This window comes from Anguilla rostrata, chromosome 3 (assembly GCF_018555375.3).
Source record: "Anguilla rostrata isolate EN2019 chromosome 3, ASM1855537v3, whole genome shotgun sequence".
Taxonomy (NCBI): domain Eukaryota; kingdom Metazoa; phylum Chordata; class Actinopteri; order Anguilliformes; family Anguillidae; genus Anguilla; species Anguilla rostrata.
The window spans coordinates 23,464,863-23,489,789 of record NC_057935.1 but is presented as its reverse complement, the minus strand read 5'-3'; the positions used below and the strand labels follow the sequence as shown (position 1 = coordinate 23,489,789).

Sequence of the window (24,927 nt, the reverse complement as noted above, 5' to 3'; positions counted from 1 at the left end):
ATTAGATTAGAGCAGACAGACAGTGTGGAGAATCCTGTGCTGGTTTGCAGTTGTATGCTACGTTGCCTGCAAATAAATGAGCGCAATGCCTCAGAAAGCTGATCCTCCTAGCCTGTCCATTTCTGAAATTGATGCAGTATGTTAAGTGTATCTCTTGTGTGTATATCTGAACAAAGTATCCGTGGTATCTATTCCATGTTCTAGAAGGGTCGTTTTCTATCCAGTAATGCATACATTCTTTTATGTCATATTCTATTTTTATTTGATCATAACTAATGCAGTTATGAAGGCATTTACTTACTTACATTCAGTTGAAATGAGTAAACTGAAAACGTTTTCTCACATGTGGTGAAACATCTAGTTAATTGACAGTATGAGGCTATTGTGTGGCCAGTTGTGTAGCCTCCACTAGCCAGATATAGCATGCATCAATGCATATTTGAGGCATTGGAAGTGACTCTTGTCATTTTTGATGAAAATGATCAAACCACCTTCAAGTGTATACAAATTGGCTCAAACTAACCTGTAACTAACTGGCAAATAACAACTGAAACTTATACTACAATCATTCAGTGGCAGTGAGGAATTCAAATATGGAACTGTTAGTTCATAATGCCAGGGAAGTCTCATATGATCTTCGTTTTGTGATTTGTGATTCCAATACATTTTGGTGAACGTTACTAAATTGTTACATTCATAATATCATTATTTACGTCTGCACCGTTTGTCTGGGTCTGTTACGGTACCAAGCTGTGCACCGAGGGAGGAGGCAGAGGGGTTTAATCTCTCGCAGTGACATGCGCTGCATCTCAATAGAACACTCAGTTTGTTCCGGAGCATTTGGACTTGGGCGTAATGGTGTAATCACAGTGAAAGCGGCGGAGAAAGCGACCTACAATAATCCTGTCCACCATTTTATGACTGTTTTTGTTCCATTAATGTTTCATTTGTGCATATTTATTTCACTTGATGGAAGCAACAGTGCTACATCATCAAATGATGGCGGATGTAAACTGCAACAAAAATATCGCCAACGCGGAGCTAGAGGTGAAAAAGCTACAAGAACTGGTCCGTAAATTGGAGAAGCAAAACGAACAACTAAGGACCCGGGCAAATGCCGTAGGCAATTGCCCAGCCACCTCTCACATTCTACAGTCTTCGCCGGCCTGTCTTCACGGCAGTTCCGTTAGAGCTGTAGCAAGCCCAGTTTTCCCTGGGAGTTACTATATTACGAGTCCGACATCTACTCTCTTGTGTCCGTCCGCCCTAAACCAGTACTGCGCTCCAGAAGAACCGTACGCTTATTTCAACCCGCATTCTTCTACTTATGGCGAGGCAGAAGATGTAAGCAGCGGCTTCGCGGAACCTACAGTCTTGGACGAAGTTGAAATGTTAGATCTAAATTCCATTCTCCCTTGCAATGAAGGTTCTGAAGACACCTGGTACTGTAGCCTTGATTCATATTTTTAGACTTCATCATAACACCTTCATCCCAGCTGCTCATCCATCTGTCTTAAAATATTGACAGGAAATCTAAATGAATTAATAAAATATTTCTTCAGTTTGTAGGATTCAAGAGTCAGATATTTTATTTAGCCTATACTTGTTACTTCTGTTGAGTAGTGGTTCGTTTTTTTTCCCCATCAGATGTAAATTGTTTTCGAAACTAAATCCATCCCCTACGTCAGTCTTGATCAATTGCTTTGAAAATGTAACAGTAACTACAGTATTTTGCATTTTCAGTGGAATAATATGCCTCCTGCATATCTGGACACCATTAGGGGCTGAGAACCAATGCTTCTCTTAACACATAGCCTAATTTATGAACTAAGCTGTTCACGGTACTCGAACATTTTTGGTCAACACACGTAGAATCCATTCGTTAAAATACTCTTTCTAATAAGTACTTTAATCGGTGAATGTTATTGAAGAAAGCACTAACCTTTACTTATTTTAGGCAGGTGATATTCAAACCATACTGCACCTTGCTCTGCCAGAACTTGATGGTTTGACATTTTCTGACTGGAGAAGTCATGGTTGACAGGCGGGGTGGCTGGTGTACCATTTCTGTTTTATGTGTTCAGCGATGTGGAAAATTTAGCATACTTTTTTGCTGCCATGCTGTGAGCTGCTCCTCAGTGCATGCAATACTCTCAGGTGACTATAGGTGATCTTTTTTCGCAATTTACTACCATTTCCTGTAATCACATCAGTAGTGATATCACCATAAAAAAACCTCCAACCAATGGCATGTAACATACATGTTGGATGAAACATCTTTGCAGTAGGCAAGGGATTAACTGTTCAGGTCCTTGATGGCTGGTGTGTCTGCTGCTTTATATTCAAATAAATTATTATGGCTAATGTTTTGAACAGTTGAGTGCACCGGTGCTGATTCACTTCTGTTTTGTACCACTGTGAAACACTTGTAACCCTGCATTAGATTGTCTTTCAATTTCTTTTTACGTGATCTTAGAGTAAATGTATTTATTTTCTGTTTCCATACGTCCTTTACAAAGACAAATGTATGGTATGTGTTCAGAATGTTTGAGCTTCTACCTGTTCTGTTTCATGACAAAGTACAGAAGGCTAGACCATCTAAATTTAGACAGTTGGCATTTATGTCTTCAGTGTTTTGATGTAGAGATAGGACATATTCTTCCTCTCATAAGAAGGATATGCAGGTATTTCCAAATCAGCTCAGGGAACTCATAGAAAATTATTAGCATTTTGTTTTTCAAATAATGAATAGAACTGACTTAATTGAATAAGAACTCAGCCTTGTAGTGCTCCGTTGTGTACTGCACATGCATGCACTGTAAACTTAAATAAATAAATAAAGTAACAGCAAATTATTGGCTACTAGTAGCAGTACTTTTACGATAAGCTTCCCAGTAATTTACTGTAACATATTCACAGTAAATTGCAATTAAATGACAAGTATATACTGTGATCTCACAGTAAACAAGATCATGGATTTCTGTGATATAGATGTAGCCTATGCTACTGTAGGATTACGGTAATCAGTTGATTATATAGTATAATCAGCTGTAGTTTCTCATATAAACCATATCATCTGAAAAAAGTAACTCATTAGCCTGTAATTTACTGTTAAATAACTCTCTGGTTGAAGTCTGCCCTCTTCTTTGATTTTGAACCCTTGTCTCAGTTGATGACTAAGAAACACCTGTAAACAAAAGGCCAAGACAAAAAAAGGTAATTTTTGGCATTGTTTCTTCAAGGTACATGCAATAATGCCTCTTTCCTTCAAACACTGAATACAAGTAAATTCCTGAATAGCTAGGCTAACGTGAAGTTAACGTTAACAGTTACAACTTACAACTAAAAGCACAACCACCTCAGTTACAAGGTTTTAAAATATAGCTGTAGCTATATATATTACAGTCATAAAGGAGAAGCTACTGTTAGTAAATCTATCTGAACACTGAAACCTAATACTGCTTAATACTGACCGTACCTGTCTAGTAGTTTACCCCGAGTTTGCCGTCGGTGCCGCATCACTAGGTTCAACTACAGCCGCCATATCCTATAATGCTGCGTGGTCCACTTCAATTCAAATTTCACTGCATTTTTCTATAATATTGCCTAGCCTATATTGATTTCACAGTAATATTCTGATTGTGAAATATTATGGTTAAACCTTGTAAAATCCAGGTAACCATTGATTTCACAGTAAACTGCTGATATATGAAGTTGGTAGTTTTCTTTCTGGATGGTCTGCACAGGAAAGCTCTTGTCTCCGTCAGGTTTTAAGCATGCTGGAGAGAACTTGAGTGTGAATTCATGCTTAGTTCTGTTCTTAACAATTTTTCACAAGTTGATGGACTGTCTAGCCTGTCCTTAGTTTATGTCCTCTTTTTTAAGTGAATGTGTGGCTTAAGGTAGTCTCTGATGCATCCTCTTACACTGTCTGTTTTGGTAACACATCCAGGGTAATTGGAACAGTGATGGAATATAGTTTAAGCCACAGAGTAAATCTTCAGTTTCAAGGCCACAAGGGGATTTGTCCTGGAAAAATGTAGGAATTAGTCATGAATTAGATTTGTACATCAGGTTTTCAGTTAATTTGTTGAAAGATAACTAACCCTTGCACTCCAAAAATATGTAAAAAGATTGTTGTGCTGGTTTCTCAAAACAAAAGGAAGATGGAGACTTGCACGCTAACTGAAAAAATTTGAATCATAAACAACTTGGCAACATTACAGCCAAAAGACAATCACATTTCAGCCAAAGCCTTCTTCTCTGTCTGAAAGTGCACTGAAAACAAAACAAGACCAGGTTCAAACCTAGTATATGGCTGGACCTAGCCGACCAATGGTGTAACTTCATAACTCAGTCAGTCAGTCAGTCAGTCACTTACTCACGGACATTCACGTTTGTAGGGCTGGTCCAGCCAAAAATACAACCCAACAGAAATCATAATTGTCAAAATGCAGATCATGCCAATTTAATTATTATGCATTTAAAATTGTCCTTTAATTGAAAATAGCCTTTGAACACTGTTGTCATTTTCAGTTCATGAAAATGTAATTTGAATTAATTTTTGGAATTACCTGAATTGCCCCAGCCCTGTTGTGTATGAAGCAGATATGAAACTTTAATTTCAATGTGCATGTCTTGCACGATTTGTTTGCATTATACATTTTTTTATTTATTTTTCTGCCAAAAGAACTGCTGACAGGCCATAAAATATCAATTGTGTGAAATTACACTTATTCTGCTTATTTCTCTCTATTTAATCTGTCTATCTAATAACACAGTCAGCAGGTCTACACCGTATCTCATTTCAGATTAATCAAATTACGTACATTTATATATTCATATTACATGTATTCATTAGATTGAAAATACAAAAAGAGCTATCGAATGCCTTTATACTTATTCTGAGAATGAAAAGGTCATAACAGCAGCTTTGTTTTGGATCACATGACCTCTGACGTACACGCAACCTCTCATACAGCACACAATCCGTCCTCTGAACTCCCCCAGGTTTTTCAGATGCATCAGACACTCAGCTCCTACATTCCCCTGATCCTCTCTGCTTCCTAACTGCAGGGATTTATTGTTGGTAGCAGGAGTTTCTGATGTTATTTTACAGTACAGTATGTCCATTGCCACAGTATTATACAGTACTTGGTCATGCCTGTTTCTGAATTTTTAGAAGAATAAGAAAATTACAATGTTTTTGCTGTGACAGTAAGGAGACAGAACTTTCAATGTTAAGTAGAGCATTTAGTGGGTCTAACAGAAATATAATATATTGCAATATATTGTAAGCGATGACCTTTTGAAAATATGATGCATATTCAATAGTAGTGTATTATACTGAAATATTAAGAAGCAGTGATAATTAGTCTATTTGTCCATATATTTTGAAATGTTTCAATATCTTCATTATACATTTTATGTCCACTAGCAGAGTTGACGGGGGTTATTTTTTCACCCCTTTCCATCTGTCCATTTGTCTGTCTGACTGTTAGCAGGATATCTCCAAAGGTTAAGAATGGATTTCCATGAAACTTTGTGGAAAGCTTGGTCATGGGGCTAATTAACTTTTCACAACTTTTCACCACAAAGGGATATGGCAGTCATAAAAAGACATATAACTTCTAAATTGATTCACGTAACACCACAGAACTTTGGGGAAACGTTTATCTGGGGCAACAAAAAACTGTTTAGCTTTTCACTGGCCAAAAGAGGGCGTGGTGATGGATGTGGCCAATCATAAATAGGCATGTAACTTCCAAATGTATTCACGTAATACCACAAAACTTTGTGGAAAGTTTGGTCATGGGGCAAGGATGAACTGGTTAACATTTTACACCAATTGCCCAAAGGGGGGCATGGCTGCTTCTCACAAAACATTATGTAACTTCTGAACAGATTCACACAACACCTTTGTGTGCCTATCAGTAGGGGGGGGGGGGGGGGGGGACAAAATATAGTGCCAAGTGGCCTCTTGGTGTTGCAGTAATCAACTAAAATGCTTTAAGAGTGGCTAGAATTTAAAAAGGCATATCTCATGCTCAATTTTAGATACAGTTATGAAATGCCTTTCCTTATGTGAAGGACATGCAGAAAATGATTAACTTTTGGTCAATACCTGACTAGCATATCTTGACATTTGCATAGTGTTGGTGGAGGTACTATGCACTCTACTGAGTGCCATGTTCTAGTTTTAATTTATTTTAAATGTATTCTATTTCCCGTTAGGGTAATGTACCTGACAGGCAGTGCATATTGAAAACACCATCCAAAACACCAAAAATGAGAAGTTGGCATTGCTGACTGTAGCTTTGATGACTCTACTTAGCCTATCCTCCTGTCTGTGCAGGTTGTACGTACCCCCAAGTGCCAGAATGTGGACAGAGTTCAGCCTCAGCCCACTGCAGTGGAGCAGGCAGGTGCTGGACAACCCCAGGGCCGAGGTGGAGGCCGCCAAACGCTCCCTGTGCCACAGACTGGCGCAAGGTAGCTAAGCGACCACAGCACACCTTCACTCACTCAGCTGTGGTCCACACAGCCGTCATTCGCACTGGAATCACGCGGAGGTGTGGCGGAGAAGCAGAGAGAATGAAAGTAAAAGAATGCAGGGTACCAACCAGCACTAAAGCGATGGAGCTGGTGCCAGTGTAGCATTGTCATGTGGCGACACTCAAAGCATACCGAATGGTTTAATGAATACTTCTGTGTCAAGTATATTTGTATTTGTATTGTGTGTGTGACATATATACATTTAGAATAAGCTGTAATTAAAAATGTGGAAATATTTATTTTCATTTTGGTTTATTTTGCATTTGGAATATATTATACAAAGTTATTGGCTGCCAGAACTCTCGGTCCTCTTATATTACTTTTTTCTTCTCTGGTTGCCCCCTGTGTATGCATATGCGTACCCTCATATTTAAAGCAAAAGCAGTCAGTTAGAGTGAAATGGTAAAACAGAAATGTTAAATTTAGAGAGGGGTCTTTGGAGGGCTTGAAGGATAGGTGAATAACAGCCTTAATCATAATAACTTCACAACCCTGTTGTATTTAGCCATATTACTATCCCTCTAGAATCACTTTTTGAGGGAAAAGTAGGTCTATAATTACACTTCTGAAAAGAGGGAAGAAAGCAGGCTGAGCTGACACATGCATACTGAAATGTGGGTCACAGTCTTGGAGGTTTACTGAAAAGGAGGTCCATCGCTGCCTTGGTGAACAGTGCAGTGCTTCTGTGGAGCTGACATACATTACAGATGGGAAAACATGCAAGCATGATAAAATTAATAGCATTGATAGCATTGTGTATGGTTATAAGTGGATACCAATATGTTCAGTCTCGATTGTATACTCTCCATAGCACGTAGTTTTACGTACACACAGATTTTAATGCACACCTTCACACAAGCATGCACAGACATGCATACATGCACACACACACACACACACACACACACACACCATCTTGGATTCTTTTCATTGTAATATCTCAAAACATACAGTGTAGTATGATATGTGCATTTAAATGATATGGTCATGTAGTACGTGTTTCGGTGCTCTAAACGTAAGTTAGATGTCATTTAGAGGCAGACGAAGGAGAAAGTGGATAGGGGGGTGTCTGTCCTTGATTCAGAAATCCTGACTACAAGTAATTATACTCAATTAATTGTGCGGTATTATTTAAAAATTCATCCCATGCAATTAAATCTGACACATTTGTCCATCTCTTATTTGATTTGATTCATTTCTCAATTTCAATGATGCTTAAAATTATCCTGTTAACTGTAGGTATAATTTATGTAGAACTGATATACATTTATATATATATACTAGGTGAAATACATAAGTATACAGTATAAATTGTGCTATGATAAATAGTAAAGAAAAAAAGACAGAAACAAAACTGCTGTTTGGTGTACTGTCAGTTAAGGTAATGTATGTAGGAGTTGAGCTCGTAAGGATGGTAACCATGGAAACCATATTTGCGCAGTACAGAGAGAACCTGCTTTGAGGCCAAGTGGCTTATATTCTTCCTGATAATATGAAGTGGTTTGTATTCTTACAGACATGTTGCATGATAACCATGTGTCTAGTCATACAGCTGATATAAACAAAATAAACATAATGCACCATGCAGCTTGAATTTTCAGCAAATTGCTTGCACTGATTTTCCCCTATGGAAAATATCTAGTGTGTGTGTGTGTTATTCCTTGTGGAAATGTGGAGGCTGCATTATCTTGTAAATATGCTGACAAATATAATAATAAGTGTATTTCACAGTTTATATGGTGAGCTCCATAACGTTTGGGACAAAGACATATTTTTTTCTTGATTTGGACCTGTACTCCACAATTTTAGATTGATAATCAAACAATTCAGATGTGGTTAAAGTGCACATTCTCAGCTTTGATTAAAGGATATTTATACATATTGGTTTCATCATGTATAAATTACAGCACCTTTTATGCATAGTCACCCCATTTCAGGAACCCATAATGTTTCAGACAAATGGCTTCACAAGTGTTTCTGATTAGTCAGGTGTGTTCAATTGCTTCCTTAGTGCAGGTATAAGAGAGCTTTCAGTATTTGGTCTTGACTATTAGTGTTTGTCAACATGAGGACCGGGGTTGTACCAATGAAAATTAAGCAAGGGTATGTATTTAAAGTACTATAATTCCTACATGGTGAAACCAAAATGTATAAAAGTACCCTTTAATAATAGGTGAGAATCTGCAATTTAACAACAAATGATTTGTTTCATTACAAATCAAGTACAGTCCCAAACATTTTTGAGCTCAGTACATATATTGGGAAGTGTTGCAATATATTGATAGTATATTTTATTTCAACATATTTTCAGTGTATTGCCTGGCTGTAAGGGATTACATATTAAAAGATAATTGAGTGGCTGTGAGTTCTGCTTTACTTTGAGCTACAGAAAGCTACATTCAGGATTGCTGCAGCTCAGAGCAGTGCTCTGAGTTAGGTCATGAGTTCTGCTTTGTACCAGGAGCTTAAGAAAAGGCTTGTTCTGTAGCAGCCCTTGAATGGACGCTCTGTTTAATTGTGTGATGACAGCCAATGTGTCGTGTCTACTCATTGTTGAGAACCACCATTGTTTTGCTCCAAAGACAAGTATCAAAAGAGCTCTTTCCACTCAGATGAGTGCACTGATGTGCACGTATTTTGAAGGGTATAGGTACAGCTGAGTAAAAAATTGTATACCTTACTGTACTGTTGAACTAATTCAAAGAAAAATCAGTGTTGAAGAATAGATGAGTTCAGTTCAACTCCTCTTTGCGATATGCTGTCACAATGGTCTTTTCACAGAATTTGTGTGTGTGCGTGTGTGCATGTGTGAGATAGTCACAAACTGTAACTTTTTCCCTACAGCATCTAACCTCCGCGTTCTGCTCCTCTTCTTTACCCAGCCAAGAAATGGAGGGGCGTGTTGTCTAGCCGTGTCTCTCCTGTTTGCCCACCTGTAGCTGGTGTTCCCCCGCTCTGCAGCTCTCCTAAGCCCTGCTCTAAAACTGCACTACCAGAGCGACCAGGTAACACCACCGCTCCTCTTCACTCGGGTCAGGACTACTGCCCTGGTCCTGGAGAGCCACAGAGCCTGCTCGCTTGCACACGGCACAAGGTTTCTTGAGTTGCTTGCTGATTTTTAGGCAAGCAGCTGCAGACCCTCCCCTGTGACTTAGACAATAACCCAGGAAAGTAAATTGCCTTCATTCATATTCTGAGGATATTCATGGGTTGCCTTTTTAAATAGTTGTGTAACCCTGTTGTAAAATCAGGAATTTAATATAATCTCTAAAGACTTTGCTATGTTAATTTCCATAAATATTTGCAGAAAGTAGTGCAAAAACTTTTGTTAAAGTTAATTGCACTGTTCATCCTAATGATATGTTTCATGCATTACCGTGAATTTGATTTTTTTTTTTATAAATTGGATTTCTGTATTTTAAATTGTAAATTATGTAAATCAGAATTATGTAAGGATTCAGGGAGTGAATATGTGAAGAATATTTGAAATCCTTGTAGCTTTAGAAACTGTGGAAAGCAGAAGACATTTTGTATGATCAGGAATAAGAACCTGTCTGTGTGCATGAACTGTTCTTCACCTCTGTCCATGTCTAGCTTCATTTTGCCCATCCAGCCATTTCCCACCCCTCCTGACTCCAAGAACCAATAGGAAGGACTACTCTGGTCTAGCCGAGAGGTCTCCCTCATTCCTGTATCACTCAGCCAATCAGAGTAAGCCTGCATTGCCATTCATAAGCTTTCATGGCTCCTCTAATCATTTCACATGTATGATATTGTACTGGAATAGAATTATTATCAATTTTGTGTCATTACACTATAAGACCACACATTTTATTGTGCTAGTGTTGTGTCCAAATGAAAATATTAAATACAAACATTTTGAGAGTTCTATTTCCAGCTGTTCTTAAATAATACTCTTCTTCTCAAATTAGCAAAGGCATTTAAAACTGCCTTAATTTGAGTGGTACAATTTGCATACCATGGAAAATTGAATTGTGTTAATACCTTTAATGAATCTATCAGATTATATTTGTAGATAACATTTTATAATTAAATGTGTCACTCGGACATCTAGAGGACGTGTTGTGACAAACTGGACTTTCATCTGATGTCTTACATAAACAAGCCATTGCATAATCTGCCATTATCCCTCCACTGACCGTCTGTGCAAGATTATCACTGTGCTAGAGCAGATATCACTTTATTTTTACCTTTAGATTTATAAATAAACATTTATGAAATAAACATATACTATAATTCACATACTAATAATTCATAGACATATACACATACTACTAATAACTAATACTACTACTACTACTACTAATAATAATAATAATAATAATAATAATAATAATTTCTTACATTTATATAGCACTTTTCTAAAAATTCAAAGGAATTGAGGGGGAAACTCACCTCAGCCATCACCAATGTGTAGTTCCCACCTGGGTGATGCACGGCAGCCCATTTGCACCGAAATGCTCACCACATCGGCTGAAGTGGAGAAGGAGAGAAAATTGCATTTTGCCTTGAAATACAATTGGTGGAAAAAAGTTAATGTCATGTATGACTAAGTAAACATACAGTACTAATTGGTATGACTAGAATCGAGAGCACTCATAATTAGTAGTGCTTTACATATTTTCTAGATTACAAAAGAAAAAGGTGTGGAGCACACAGATGTAATATGAGCCCTTTAATGGTACAAAATAAAATTGACATTTTTCGATGCTAGTGCATCTTCATCAGAGTCATATGAAACATGTCATATGACATATAACATGTTTTAGAATCAGAAATTTCTGGTGACCAATGGTTTACAATGACTGGTATTAAGGGTGTTCAGGGGGTTGGACATAAAGCAAGAACTGATTTTCACTGATTTATGGCATGCGGTCCAAACCCTCCCAGATAAGACAGACAGTTTAAGTCATGCTGAATGGAATGTATGGGCTAATAGATCATATCATAGATGAATAATAAATAAGTCCAATCGTGTTGCCTGAAGGTGCGGGCCGCAGACTGCTGCCTCTGAGCCGTCAGTCCTCCGTCGACAGCGAGCTCAGCACCTCAGAGCTGGAGGATAATTCAATCGCCATGGGATACAAGCTGCAGGACCTGACGGATGTGCAGATCATGGCGCGACTGCAGGAAGAGAGTAGGTTCTCTGGGATTTATTTTTCTGAGATGGTGGGAGAAACGGGACGCATGTGCACAAGCAGTGGTAACCAACCCTGTTCCTGGAGATCTACCATCCTGTAGGTTTTCATTCAAACCCTAATTTGGCACACCTGATTTTAATAATTAACAGCTGAATCTCTAGCTGTTGAATGAGGTCTGCTTTACTAGAATTGGAATTAAAACGTACGATCTCCAGGAACAGGGTGGGTTACCACTGTGCATGAGTGAAGAATCAATAAGAGGGAATGTGATGTGCTGCAGTCTGTATTTTGTATGCAATTTCCATGTATTCAGATCGATGAAGTTTCAATTGGATTTGTTTGGATCTGAAGTTTAAAAAGAAAATGCTCCGTGCTCTTGTGTGTGTGTGTGTGTGTGTGGTTTGTGTGCGTGAATGTGTGCACGCCTGTGTGTATGTGTGCATGCGTGTGCGCATGTGCTCGCCCCCTAAAGGCCTGCGCCAGGACTACGCCTCCACCTCCACCTCCGCCTCCGCCTCCGCCAACCGGCGCAGCTCCAGCTTCTCCTTCCGCCCGCGGCGGCCCATGTCCAGCCAGCCGAATCTGTCCAGCGAGGAGGAGTACGACCGCACGCCCCTCGCCGAGCCCCGCGTGGCCCGCGCCATGCCCCTGCAGCGGGGCCTGTCTCACTCCCTCTCCTTCTCCGGCGCCAGGGACCCCCGCCGCAGCCCCTCGGCCCCCCAGTACCTCAGCTGCCTCTCATTCCAGCAGAACTGCGGCCTCGCCCCGCCCGGCTACGTCCCCGGATACGTGCCGGACGCGCTCTCGCAGGGCCACAGGGCCAGCAGAGGTGAGCGGGGGGGAAGACACCCGGCCCAAACTTACTGGGGAGGTCATCTGACCCAAAGACCCAGGGGAGGTCACCTGACCCAAAGATCCAGGGGAGGTCACATGGCCCAAAGATACAGGAGAGGTCTACCCCCCCTAGGCTTACGGAAAGCTTAGGGGTGTCGCAGGGGACGGCTACTTCTAATAAACTTGGTACTAAGTGCTCAGTACTTCAGGAGGTGTTCATTCTAAAATTGACGTATGATTTAGGAAGAGTTCAGTACAGGTTTTTAAGAAATGATTGAAAGCATTCCTATAGACTGACATTCAAATGAACAATTTGTTGTTCTGTCAGGATTTATTTTATTTTTTTCTTGATTGGGGTCTGGTTTAAGTAATAATGTCTAAGTAATAACTCAATGTAGGTGTTAATGTTGAATTCCCACTCAATGTATACATGTAGCCGATAAGTCATCTACACTTAACGGATAATGCGTCTGCTTTGTGTTTTAAACATTATTGTCTTTGTATATGTGTTGTTTTCGGTTGGTGTCTGTTCTATTGAATTGTCTGTAAACTTTAGCAAAACTCTTAGGATCTCCCATCGGGAATCATGCAGTATATGAGAGTAAGTTTGAAAGTTCTTATTTGACTAACATAACTAATATGGAATGGATGAGGAACTTCAAGAAGTGCTTTCAGATCAGCTGATCATAAAATGTATTAAATGGGCTGGGTGGCTCACCCTGTTAAGGCACTGTTCTAGTGTGTGGACATGCCCCATTGTCTGGTATATCCAGACTATTGCCAATGTTGGCTCTGGCCAGCAGTCCTGCAGGATAAGGCATAATTGGATGTAGTGTCACCCAGGGAGGAAGGGATTCAGTTAGTCTCATCGTGCTCCAGAGATCTGCCATCTCATAAGTTTGGCAGCCAGAAACAGCCTGCGGAAATTACACATGAAGTGCCCTCCTCAGAATAAATGTCTGTGTGAAAATAACTCCATCTGCTTGACATCTCCCAAACTGAGAGAGGTTGCAGTGATGAGCACGCATACACAAAACTGTAGAGAAAATAGTGGTAAAAAAGACAATAATAATAATAATAATAAGAAGAAGAAGATGATGAAATAGATTGTTGATAAAAAATGGATGACAGATTCTAGAATATGTAAACCTTTTTTTGAATGGCTTTGGAATTCAAATGAGTGACTTTGACAGAGGCTTATGACACATTGAGCCAGCTGCTTGAATAAACCAATCATTCTGGTAGCGTTCTGACTAACTGATGCTACTGGCAGACTCGGTCTGCTGCAGCTTTGTGAGCATGTCTTCAGTGCTGTCTTTAATCTGGGACCTGAAGATGAGTTTGTGGCTGGGGATTATAAGAGCAGAAGGACTCAATGGCATTGATACAATGTGTCATTAATTCAAGTCCCAAAACTTGCTTTTAAATAGATTTTGTACAAAACTTAAAACAGACTTTTTCTATGATTTTCATATTAGAATAATATTAATTTTTCATGTATAATGACATTTTTATGTATGCTGTGAAATTTCCTGTACCATTGACAAGAATCCCAATAATTATAATAATAACAAAACTAAAAACCTTATGTGGCAATTACAGCCAAATTAGCATAACTTTGAACCTCAGGTTTAAACATCTCAACCAGAGTGTCAAAGGATTAGATGAATAGCTCTTCATCTGCGAAAAAAGGAGAGACTGTTCTAGGTGTAGTGCAATTCTGTGGTTTATGGGTTTATGATCTGAGGTTTAAATTCCTTCTTTGTTACAGTAGCACCTGTGTGTTTTATGCACTGGGGACTGCAGAATCTTTTGAACATTTGAATGAGACAGATTGAGCAAGTAATAACAAAAGTTTTTTAATTATTTTGCTTTTTATTTTTGTTTGCCAGATAATTATTAGTTAATCTGTTATTATTTAATGTGGTTTTAAGTGTACCTACATGTCATATGCTGGGTGTGGATAAGTGGTCATTACTGGTAGGCTCAGGATTAACTTGCATTTGGGATCTCATACTCTAATCCTGCTGTGTCTTCTGGTTTTTAATGACGTCTAAGTGCCTAATTTATATCACTGATTGGCTAAATATTCCACACACCTTTTTTCCTCAAAAGGCTTTAATTGGAAATTGGTTGTAAGGAAAATGCAGAAACGTTGAAACACTGCTGCCCTCCAGGAGTTTGAGACCCCTATATTATCACAAATGTACTTTTTGCATGATCACTGTATCTGACAGTATGCGCTGTAACATTACAGATCACCTGCAGAGAAGCATGCCCAACTTAGTGCGAGCACCCAGCATGCCCAGCGTCCCCAGTGTCCTCTCCATAACCACTGCCACCGGTCACAGCAGTGCTACTTCCTCAATACGCAACAGCCAGAGCTTTGACTCCTCCAATGGGCTGACCAGGATTCAGTCTTCAAGTGAGATCACTTCCTGCTGAGTTTCCTCAGTTTCCTCTGAAGTTCTTAACTTAGCTAATGTTTGTATACAGGGATGTCTGTGAAAAAGGACAAATGATATTCTTGCATTTCCAAAAAAACATTACTTAACCTGAAAACATTCATATAAATGGAGACTTTTGTAGCCATGATTACATTTATTTGTTAATGTTCCATACAACTGTATCAGAAAAATGAAAAAAAATCTCTGTTTAACCTCCTCAAGCCTATGACTGCAAGCTTGAGGAGATTAGATTAGACAGATGTAAATTGGTGGATTTTGTTTCAGTACAGGACATGGAATTAAAAAAAATATATGCCTGTACACAAATATATGCCAACACCTCATGACTGGTAAATTCATTCTTATTCTTATTTAGCCAGGCAGCCTGACTGAACTGTAGAATCTCTTTCACAAGGGAGACCTAGCCAAAAGAGCAGCTCAATGTACATGGAGCATTATGCAATAACAAACTTTAGTAACTGAGGGCGCATTAATGCCTTGCCTCTTTTTATAGTTCCCTCCCCAGGTCCACTCCAGCACCGGTTCCAGAGTGTGGGGAACTTCTCCGGGTCTTCGCGGCCGACTCTGAAGGCCATGGCCTATGTCAGCCCCACCATAAAGGGCTCCCCAAGCCTACCCACTGCCATGAGTGCTCAGTCCAGCACACCCCTGCCCAACAAACCTGGCGCCCCGCCCACAACGGGCCGCAGCGCCCTCCCCCGTCCCGCCTCCTTCATCGGGACAGGCGCCATCCCACGCAGCAAAATAGCCCAGCCTTTACGCAGGTAAACCGCTTGTGAACAGAAAACAGGAGTTAACAAGGGGTCCCAGTCAAATCAGATTCTGATTTTCCTGGTCTTTGCAATGACATTGTGAAAAGAGAAGTGAGAGACAGAACATGCAGCCTATTTCGGTTTGATGTTGTGCAGTCACAAGGAAAATATTTAATTACATTATTCATGCAATGTGTCTGTGTACTTCCCAACTCCTATTTCTAAACCTACAGTTGTCTTTTAGCTTTTATTGCTAACTCTGGTTCTTTGCATCAAGTTAATTTTCAGAATTTTACGTACATTTTTGACCATTTAAAATATACTAAATGAAGTCAAATAACATGTATCTAATCTATTCTAATCAAATGATATTTGTCCTCTCACAGTTTGCTCACGCCTCCAAAGAGCGTGTCTGCCCTCAGCACTCTACGGGATGTCAGTTGGAGAGACGGGTGTTACTGAACAAGGGGAAGTGGCACAGGAAGCTGCAGTGAAGGCCCAGCAGTGCTGGGTGCTCAGCTGGCCAGGCCCGATTACTGTCCCACTAAGTGTTCTTGAATGGGAGAATAACTGGATGACCTGGGGCTGCTGGGTGGCTCACTCTGTAAAGGCCCTGATCTAGCTTGTGAATGTACCCCACGGTCTGGTATTGGATCTAGACTGTACCAATGTCAGCTGAGTGAAGCAGTCGTACAGGGTGGGGCTCATTTGACAGCATCACCTGGTGAGGGTAGAGTTTCAGTTTGGCGGGATGTCCATGGCTGTGTAAGAAATGTCTCCCTATTTACTAAATAGTGTACTAGTCAGCCATATTGGTCGAGTGCCTGAATTCTCAAATCAAATATTGAATACATTTTAGGGCACTAAAAATATCCCACAGTGCACTGTAATATTTAGTAAGCAACCGTGGTCATTAGAAAGTTGGAAGTGAACTATGATTCTTTTCTAACTGCTTGCAAAGCGTTTTTTAACTTTATTATATGCAAACCTTTTTTCTCTTCCTGTGAAGCTGTGTAAGAGAGGCAATGGCAGAGTCCAGAAGCGGTTTGACTTAAAGAACAACTTTTCTGGGTTTTGCCACGTTGATGACAAATGAATTTCCCTTTTTGGGCATTAATAGGTACAACTAATATGATATAACATAGTATTCAAAAACCAAAACCCTACATCAGTTTGTCCATTATGTAGCACTGTTTGATAGATAGCTAAAATGGTCTCTTATACTAGTTAACATTACTTATGATTCACAGTCCACCAAGTCTATTGGCTAAAATTTCCAATAGCAATCTTATTCTTAAGTGAGCTGCAGCCCGACTTTGGGCATTGCATGATAATAAATGGGTTTAATATCAAAAGCAGGACCTCTGGAGTCATGTTTTAAAGACCGATGGTATGTTAATGGTTCTGTATGTATGCATCAGACATGTAGCCTAGGTGCTGATGCTGTACAATGCTGTCCATTTAGTACACTATTTAGCACCCTATAAAGACACTCACAAGGTGGGGATTAGGGATTATGGAGTAGTGAGCCATTTCTGATCCAGCCTTTGTCCCATTGTGCACTAGTGACCTCTTCTGGTCATTCAGGAGCCTGCAATGAATAGGCACAAACTGCACATGAAGCATGTCCTCTTCCTACTCACTGTCTGCGTGAGCTTAACTTGTGGACTGCACAGTGAAAGCTAGCAGTGGCTGCATATTCATGTGCTCTGATGAAAAACATTTGCATGTCTGTGCTTTCAAAAGGAGCTAGCGGGAATGTGCACATAATCACAATTTGGATTTAAAGGGGTTAAAATATGTATTAGCTGTGCAGAATGCCTATGAAGTGAGTCTGTGAGATACTGATGATACAGGTAGAACTGAGGTAAACTTTAATGTTGCGCACTGTTGATATGCTACTCCTACGGGTATAATATTCAGATTCTTTAAAAAAAGCGAAGTATACTAGCCAAAAATGATAAAGTCGATAACAAAATGGGATCAATTTTTTAAAACTTTTTAAAAAATAAGCGTTACTATTGAATTGCTTGCAGTTTTTCTATTTTTTTTTTTTCACACAGTAAATTTAATTGAACAGAAATTGTCTAATAACATGACATGAAAAGGAAGTCTTTGTTATATGGTGATATTTGCTTTAAAGGTGTTGTCTTCACTTGAAACAGGATAAAGATTTGTGTTTCTTTGGACTGAGCAAAGCTTTGTTTTGGTCACACATGTAGCAATATGCCTGTAATGTCACCGGTCCTTTTACTCTCACTAAAAAATAAAAAAAAATAGTTTGACATACTGTACTCTTTTCATGTTCCTCTTCAAGCACTACAATAATATTAAACTTGTACAGCTGAGAGTGTGTTATTTATTTGTATACCTATGTATTTAACAGCTGTATTGTTTGGGAATGTATTTTAAAAGTTAAATAAAGATTTAATATTATGGCACACAATGCAGCATATTAGTTGATCCTATGTGAGATTAGCCAATTTGGTCACACAGGTAGGCTAAAATGCAAAATGTGTGGTTGAAAACGCTAAGATTGGGAAAGGTGGCGTTGTTAGTATAAAGACCTACCATTTTAGATTAGATTTATTTATTAAACTGATTTGATTTTGTACATTGTTATAGAAGGGTAAGCCCATCTCAGATAACTTGGTTACTAAAAACTATATTCCAGATCCAATAACATCTAGAACAAATGTCTTGTGAATTCTGAAATATGATTGTCACCTCTATAAATACCTGCACCTTGGTAAATATGATCTGTTCGGTTATTATAACAGTTATGGTTATTTTATTTTTATTTTTTGCGTTCGAAGTTAAATCATTGAAGTCGATATTTAAAAAGAACTCACTTCCCATACCGGGAGTCGAACCCGGGCCGCCTGGGTGAAAACCAGGAATCCTAACCGCTAGACCATATGGGAGGCAAACATATATCTGTAATTTGCTTTTAAGAAACATGTTAAGCAGTGTGTTTGATTCGTTGCATAATTATGGAGATGAAAATAATAGGTGTTTACAAATTGCAGAAGGTCTGTGAACAAAAATCTCCCGGACGCAATTAGTAGGTGTAACTAGGTTTCTCTGTCCATTTAACTACAACTACTGGTGGTAGCGGATAGACACTGTTCAACGTAATCGAACACAGTCATCAAGCCTAGTTAAAATTTCCCGAGACAAATTATTTTTATTATTTTTTGTCACCTACTCCTTCCACTGTTTCGTTCATAAGAAAGGAAATCGTGCCTGTTAGCAGCTGCCTATTAATGTAGTTGCCTATTAGCGGTCGTTGATCGCAATGTTCAGCTTAACGTTAACACATACCTTAAAAATGCTCGCTGTCCGGTGTATACGCAAATATAACCTATAGATCAAAGGCCTGAATCAATTGCCTATTCATCAACTAACCTAAGGCCAACGTTAGCTAACTGTTAAGTTATTTAGTTATTACTTTACCTGTAACTTTTATGGACATTAATGTAGACCTACTTCAGCATTACACTAACCTACTGTAGAAGGACATTTTGTAAACTTTCTATTGTGACACGATAAAATAAAAGCAACCCACCTTCTAATAAAAATGTTTTATGTTGCTATCCTCAAACGGAAAACGTCGACTAGTGTGCAATAGCTAAACTTGATACTGAAGGTTATGTGTCGAACTGAAGTAGGCCTACATCATATGACTTCATTGCAACTATCACCGACATGGGACGCAACTGGAGGATGGCCAAGTTAATGGTAGAGATAAGAGATATAGACGTGAGAATACAGACATAAACACACCCCCGCTCTCCACGAATTGGTCACTCACTTTCGTGACTTGAATGTCATTAACACCCGGCCTCTCGAGATTAATAAGAGGAGCATTTGGCAAACCCAGTAGAGGTATTTCCATGTCCGAGGAGTTTACAACTATGGACAAGGAGGTGCTGGGATTGGAGGGTCTGGAAAGGCTAGTAGCAGAAACAGGTAATGACACCACTTACATGCTCATTGAAATTATGCATCTGATTATTTAAAAAAAATAATCATCCTATCCCTTCTGTGGGAGTAACCTATTCAAAAGAATTTGTATGTAGGCCTATATAGATATGATGAACATTGCAATACATAGAAAAAATGTAGTGGCTCTTCCCAGGCATTTTTTAAAGAACGGTTTGTTTATGACAACTCAGCTGAAGGTGAAATGACCATTTTCAGACTCATATTACATTTTTAGACTATCTGAAGCCACGCATCTCCGTGTTAGGACACAAGCAATGCCTTTGCTTTTACTTTGCTCTCAGCTTTTCTGTAGCTTTATAATGCTGTAATGTTCTGTATTTAACCCTACTTGGCCCTTTCCCAATTTGATCATTCCTCGCTTGATGTCAATGAATGTTAGTGTTACACAGTATGAGCATATTAATGTTTTCATAACATTATTTCTACTCCTAAGTAAATGTGTGAGGGTTAAATTTCAATGTATTCAAATTTTGATTCCATATTAATGACTGAACAAGTTATTCTTGTTACTCCAAATTTAACCTTTGCATTTCATTTTGCTTGTGTTTGCCATTTGAAATTTTAAATCATCTGGAACTTTTTGGACGTCTGTTTGTGACTTGCATCTGCGAAGGCAGTGAAGAAGCTCAAAGTGGAAAGACTGACATGGAGGTGCCTTCAGCCAGTGAAAATGAGTCAGACGTTTGGCTTCAGGGAGTCACTGATGACGGACAGACCTACTACTACAATGCACTGACAGGAGGTAGGCCTCACTTCACTTCAGTTTCACACCAGTCAAAGGTGAACGATACTGATTATTGTCTTGGACATAGATTATGTGAGAATTCTCATACATACCAAATGTTTTTGGGCAGTTTAAAGTGTTCACAAAGCCATATGATGAAGAAGGATATTTGTTAGTTCCACATTTATTCACTTATTTTTTCAGTCATAACATTGTCATATCTAAACACGAGAGCTGGAGGTGTGCTGATTGGTGGGCTGATTTTCGCCACGGATGCAACCTCAGTCTGGTTCTATCTTTAATTTCAGAAGCTCAGTGGGAGAAGCCAGAGGGATTCCAGGAGGAAAGGAAAACTTCTGGACAGACACAATCTAAAAATGAGGTAGATTTTATTACCTCATATTCACTACTGAAATTTTCCTTAGATTGACAAATGACTATTTAGTTAAATTATTTCTCTTTTGTCTTTGTGGTCATCTAAATTATAATTCGATATAACACAGAAGTAATAACTGTACTCAGAGAATATGGTTTCCATGTATATTGTTTTACTGTAATCTTTTTCTGCTTTCTAAAGAAACCATCAAGCAGTCCATGGATGGAAATGCTGAGTCCAGATGGGCATACCTACTACTATAACACAGAAACCGGGGGTGGGTTCCTCTACCAACAGCCATGACATTGAGGCTGTATGATTATTTAAATAAAATAAACATTTGCATGTTTGACCAAAAGGAAAGTGCCTACAGGTGACCATGTGAATTACTTCTATTTCACTCACCCAGAGTCTAGCTGGGAGAAGCCAGCAGAATTCTCTCCTCTGGAAGAGACCAGCAGCACTGAGGAGGGGGAAGGGCAGGATCCCTCTTCTCCTAAACCTGAGCCCCTGTCAGACGAAGAAGATAGCTTAACAGAAGTGGTGTCAGTTGCAAAGGAGCCAGTGGATTCCAGAGTGCTTCAGGTACCCAAGATTTCTTCCAGAGAGAGGGAGGCAGGGTGTTATTACTGGTAATTTATATCACATTGCTCTGTGTTCTTTTTTATTGTTAATTTGTTAATGATGTTTAATTGTCTGCAGCTGTATTGTATTGTAGTGCCTGCTAAACAACTTTAAAGCCAGAAAATGTGTAATAACTCATTATGATGAAAACAATGAGGATGCTGACTGTATCTGTTCTCAGAGAAGAAAAAACGAAGAAGACAAAGATAATGATGAGGATGAGGAGGAGGGCGATGATGATTATGATGACAAAACCACTCCTCCCGAGGATAAGGAACAAGAGGAAATTCCAGCAAAGAAGGCCCGGAAGACCAGCCCATGTGCAACGGGACAGCAGGCTGAGGAGGACCAAGATCCAAAGTAAGTTTACCCGTCCTCACAGCTGGTTATTTGTTTCCCTAGGAGCAATTCAGATTACCCCGATGCAACTGCTGAACCAGAATGGCTGCAGTCTGCACAGAAGTTTGAAACCTGTGTGCTATACAGCAGGGGCTAAAGGTGTTCAACTCCAGAACTGTTATTAATTCATGATTAGACACTTTAATGTCTTGGGGATGAATGATTTACCTTTTAAGCCACATTATGTCATAATAGCAATTCACAGCATGAAGAATAATTGACGGCTCTGACATTTAATCAGTGTGATCTACTAATGCTTTAATTTTCTTTTGAAGGACCAGGAGGAACCTGGGGAGAGATAGTTTAGGTCAGGGAAAACACCAGGCAGAGTCAGGAGTGCAGTTCTCTGCCCAATTTAGCATGCGTTCTGGAGAAGACAGCAATTGCACAGAGCTTCAGAGTTCTGCTCAGCATGTTAATCTTCTAAAAGATTACTTAAGTTACAGGGAGATTTTAATTCAGTTTGTAAACAGATGAGAATTATTTTCTATTACATGGTTGGTCAGGATTTCATCAGCTGATATTTGCAATGGTTAGTTACGTTAGGTGGCTATATAGTTAGTCATTTGTTTGCATTTTTACATTTAAAACATCTCGTTAGGATAGAAAATGAATCTTTGTCTTCTTCACTGGCCAGCTGCACCTGTTACCTTTAGTGCTCCCTTCTACTTCCTGCTCAAGGAAGGGTAGAAGATAAGATACAGAAACAACCTTGGCACAAATGATGCATTAACGAGCAATGGAAAACAATGAGAGGTGAAGGGATGGGAGAAGGGAAGGTGTTGCTGTACAATTGCAAGAACAGTCCATTGCTCCGTCATTTGAATGTCAGTCAATACCATGAGGTAGCAATCAGATGTAATATATTACCATACCTGGAATGCCAGATAGAGAAAACAGTCAGAGTCACTGTGCTAGAAATTATTTCAAGTCACTGGGAAAATCATGTCCCTACACCGCAATTAGCTTTATTGCCTTAAAATTGATAATACATTATAGTCACTGGTGAGACAAATTGGGTCCTAATTGGGTATAGCTGGTTGGATACACCTGGTGATTGAAACCAAATCAATGACCAAAACCTGCATTGTGTTAAGATTGAGGGAAAAAATGGGAAAGAACGTAAACACCTGTTTTAAACAACTTCAATTGCTCAAGATAAGTCCTGTTGGGAAAAACCAGCAAATGGGGGTTCCTGAGAACTGAGTTTGAGAGCCCCTGCTATAAAATATGTGTATCAATATGAAGTTATGGTGCTCTGTACAGTGTATTTTCTAGATGTATTTATCATAGTGTAAATATTTAGAAAAAAAAAACATTCATAATTATTGAAGTATTTGGGATGTAGCATTGCTGTCTCCATACTATTTTCATAGAATGGAACTGGTTACTTTGGAGAAAATGCAATGAACAGCTTTATACACTTCACTGTCATAGCTCTTCACTGCATCCCAATAGAGATCAGTTTCCGTTCATAACACCAAGGGGCAAAGGGACTCTTATGGACAGTGCTGCAGGTTTTAGTTCACACAACTAACTGCTTTCCAATGTGTCGCTCTGTTGTGATTTGTTCTCATTGTCACCACAGTGAGCGTGGTGATGTGGAGGAGCGTGAGGTTGAGACTAAGGAGCGCAGCATCTCCCCAACTGTGGAAAGGGGAGCCACATGGGAGGTCAGCAGGAAGAGGAAGCTGGAGAATGGGAAATCCAGGAGTGTACAGCAGAGGGGCAAGGATGATAATGTGGAAACTCTGATTCAAACTGAAGACTTATAAAGAACAACCTTCTGACAGGCTGGGAATAGCTTTAGAGATTATCTCCATTGCTGGTCTGACAAGAAAATTCTACATTTTGTGCATATTATACCATCTCTAATAATTACATTGAATTAGAATTAAATTAGATGGAATTCATTTAGCATAATAAGGACCAGATTTACTAAAATTCTGAGCACTTGCAAAAGGCTTTTTCAAGTCACGCCATCATCTTGATGAATTGGTAGAAATGTTGGTTTTGCAGGAGCTCATACCTTTCCACATGCTGGAATCTTTACTAAATCTAGCCTTATGTGTACTAATTTTCTCAGGTACAATGACCTTGTTAGTCCTGTGTGTGCCCCATTTTTGTCTCCTTCATGGACATGGAAACATGGACTATTTTAAAAGTGTCCAAAACAACAGCACATCCATTAACTGTATTGGATGAAACTTTATATCCTTGTTTGAAAACCAGTCCACATATATTTCACAGGATGGTGTCACCTTGCTTTTTATTCTTTTTTTGACATGTTCCTCTGTGTCTGTCCTTGGGGTCGAAGTGGGCATGTCACAAATGTCACCCGGCTATAAAATCAGACAGCAGAACCCAAACAGCTAAGACAACAGAAGGATTCTTTTTGTGTGTGACTGCAAAGAACATCTATATTGTGCTGCCACTCATTATTTTATCATGAACCAAACACATATTTAATTACATTTTATTTACGCCTGTAAAACAGCATATGTTTCATGATGTGCCTATTTAATTACACATCAATGCTTCAGGGTTCAAGAAAATACTTTGGTAATTACACGTTCTGCCAGATGGATCATCCAGACTCAGAGGTTGTGATGATGCTGGTTGAGGAAGATATAAATGTCACCACAGCACTTTTAAATATGAAAGCAGTCTGCTTGTGAGAGATAGGCTGTGGATGTGTGTGTGATGGCTGATATCCTTAACCACACCCAATGCCAATGACATGTGGCAACAAATTTTTATTGGACTCATTAAAAAGTTAAAGTTTTCTATTACTAGACTGTTAGAGACGTTGAAGTTTTTAGTGCAATGTGAAGGTCTCTGCATCTTGACAGTGAGGTGTGGACTCGGCCTCTTGGCACAATACAAGACTGTGTACATGAACATGTGAATAAAAGTATGAGTGTCTCTAACAAACTCTTGAGGTGGTTACCTTTATCCGCTGCAGGTTCAAAGGGGACAGAGAAGATACTTCTCCAGATAAGAACATCGGTACAAAATATCTTTC

General features: G+C 39.2%; 2 protein-coding genes and 1 non-coding gene across 4 annotated transcripts; 2 read left to right on the top strand and 1 right to left on the bottom strand.

The window, feature by feature from the left end:
* The first annotated feature begins 755 nt into the window (after window positions 1-755).
* On the top strand, window positions 756-17,224 carry LOC135250517 (SLAIN motif-containing protein 1-like). Of its 2 annotated transcripts, XM_064326858.1 has the most exons (9): window positions 757-1,442; window positions 6,356-6,492; window positions 9,438-9,560; window positions 10,150-10,266; window positions 11,564-11,713; window positions 12,190-12,546; window positions 14,809-14,976; window positions 15,513-15,783; window positions 16,158-17,224. In XM_064326858.1, exons 1-9 carry the CDS (start codon window positions 970-972, stop codon window positions 16,231-16,233), a joined length of 1,872 nt encoding a protein of 623 aa, XP_064182928.1. In that variant the 5' UTR covers window positions 757-969; the 3' UTR covers window positions 16,234-17,224. The 2 variants fall into 2 exon arrangements, with proteins under 2 accessions (XP_064182929.1, XP_064182928.1); XM_064326859.1 differs by lacking the exon at window positions 10,150-10,266 and having other exon boundaries at window positions 756-1,442.
* A 1,399-nt stretch (window positions 17,225-18,623) lies between these two features.
* On the bottom strand, window positions 18,624-18,695 carry trnae-uuc (transfer RNA glutamic acid (anticodon UUC)). Its single transcript has one exon. It is a non-coding gene; the product is annotated as a tRNA-Glu (tRNA).
* Window positions 18,696-19,586: 891 nt separating this feature from the next.
* LOC135250518 (WW domain-binding protein 4-like) lies at window positions 19,587-24,836 on the top strand. Its single transcript, XM_064326861.1, has 7 exons — window positions 19,587-19,743; window positions 20,393-20,521; window positions 20,812-20,885; window positions 21,081-21,156; window positions 21,289-21,464; window positions 21,685-21,863; window positions 23,491-24,836. Exons 1-7 carry the CDS (start codon window positions 19,599-19,601, stop codon window positions 23,675-23,677), a joined length of 966 nt encoding a protein of 321 aa, XP_064182931.1. The 5' UTR covers window positions 19,587-19,598; the 3' UTR covers window positions 23,678-24,836.
* The last annotated feature ends 91 nt before the right edge of the window (window positions 24,837-24,927 follow it).

Bases quoted from the DNA above. Each gene is read 5' to 3' on its own strand.
- LOC135250517 (XM_064326858.1), top strand. From the start codon at position 970: ATGGAAGCAACAGTGCTACATCATCAAATGATGGCGGATGTAAACTGC. The intron at 10,267-11,563 runs GTAAGCCTGCAT...TGTTGCCTGAAG, and splicing joins GTATCACTCAGCCAATCAGA to GTGCGGGCCGCAGACTGCTG. The intron at 15,784-16,157 runs GTAAACCGCTTG...GTCCTCTCACAG, and splicing joins ATAGCCCAGCCTTTACGCAG to TTTGCTCACGCCTCCAAAGA.
- LOC135250518 (XM_064326861.1), top strand. From the start codon at position 19,599: ATGTCATTAACACCCGGCCTCTCGAGATTAATAAGAGGAGCATTTGGC. The intron at 20,886-21,080 runs GTAGATTTTATT...TGCTTTCTAAAG, and splicing joins AGACACAATCTAAAAATGAG to AAACCATCAAGCAGTCCATG. The intron at 21,157-21,288 runs GTGGGTTCCTCT...TCACTCACCCAG, and splicing joins CTATAACACAGAAACCGGGG to AGTCTAGCTGGGAGAAGCCA.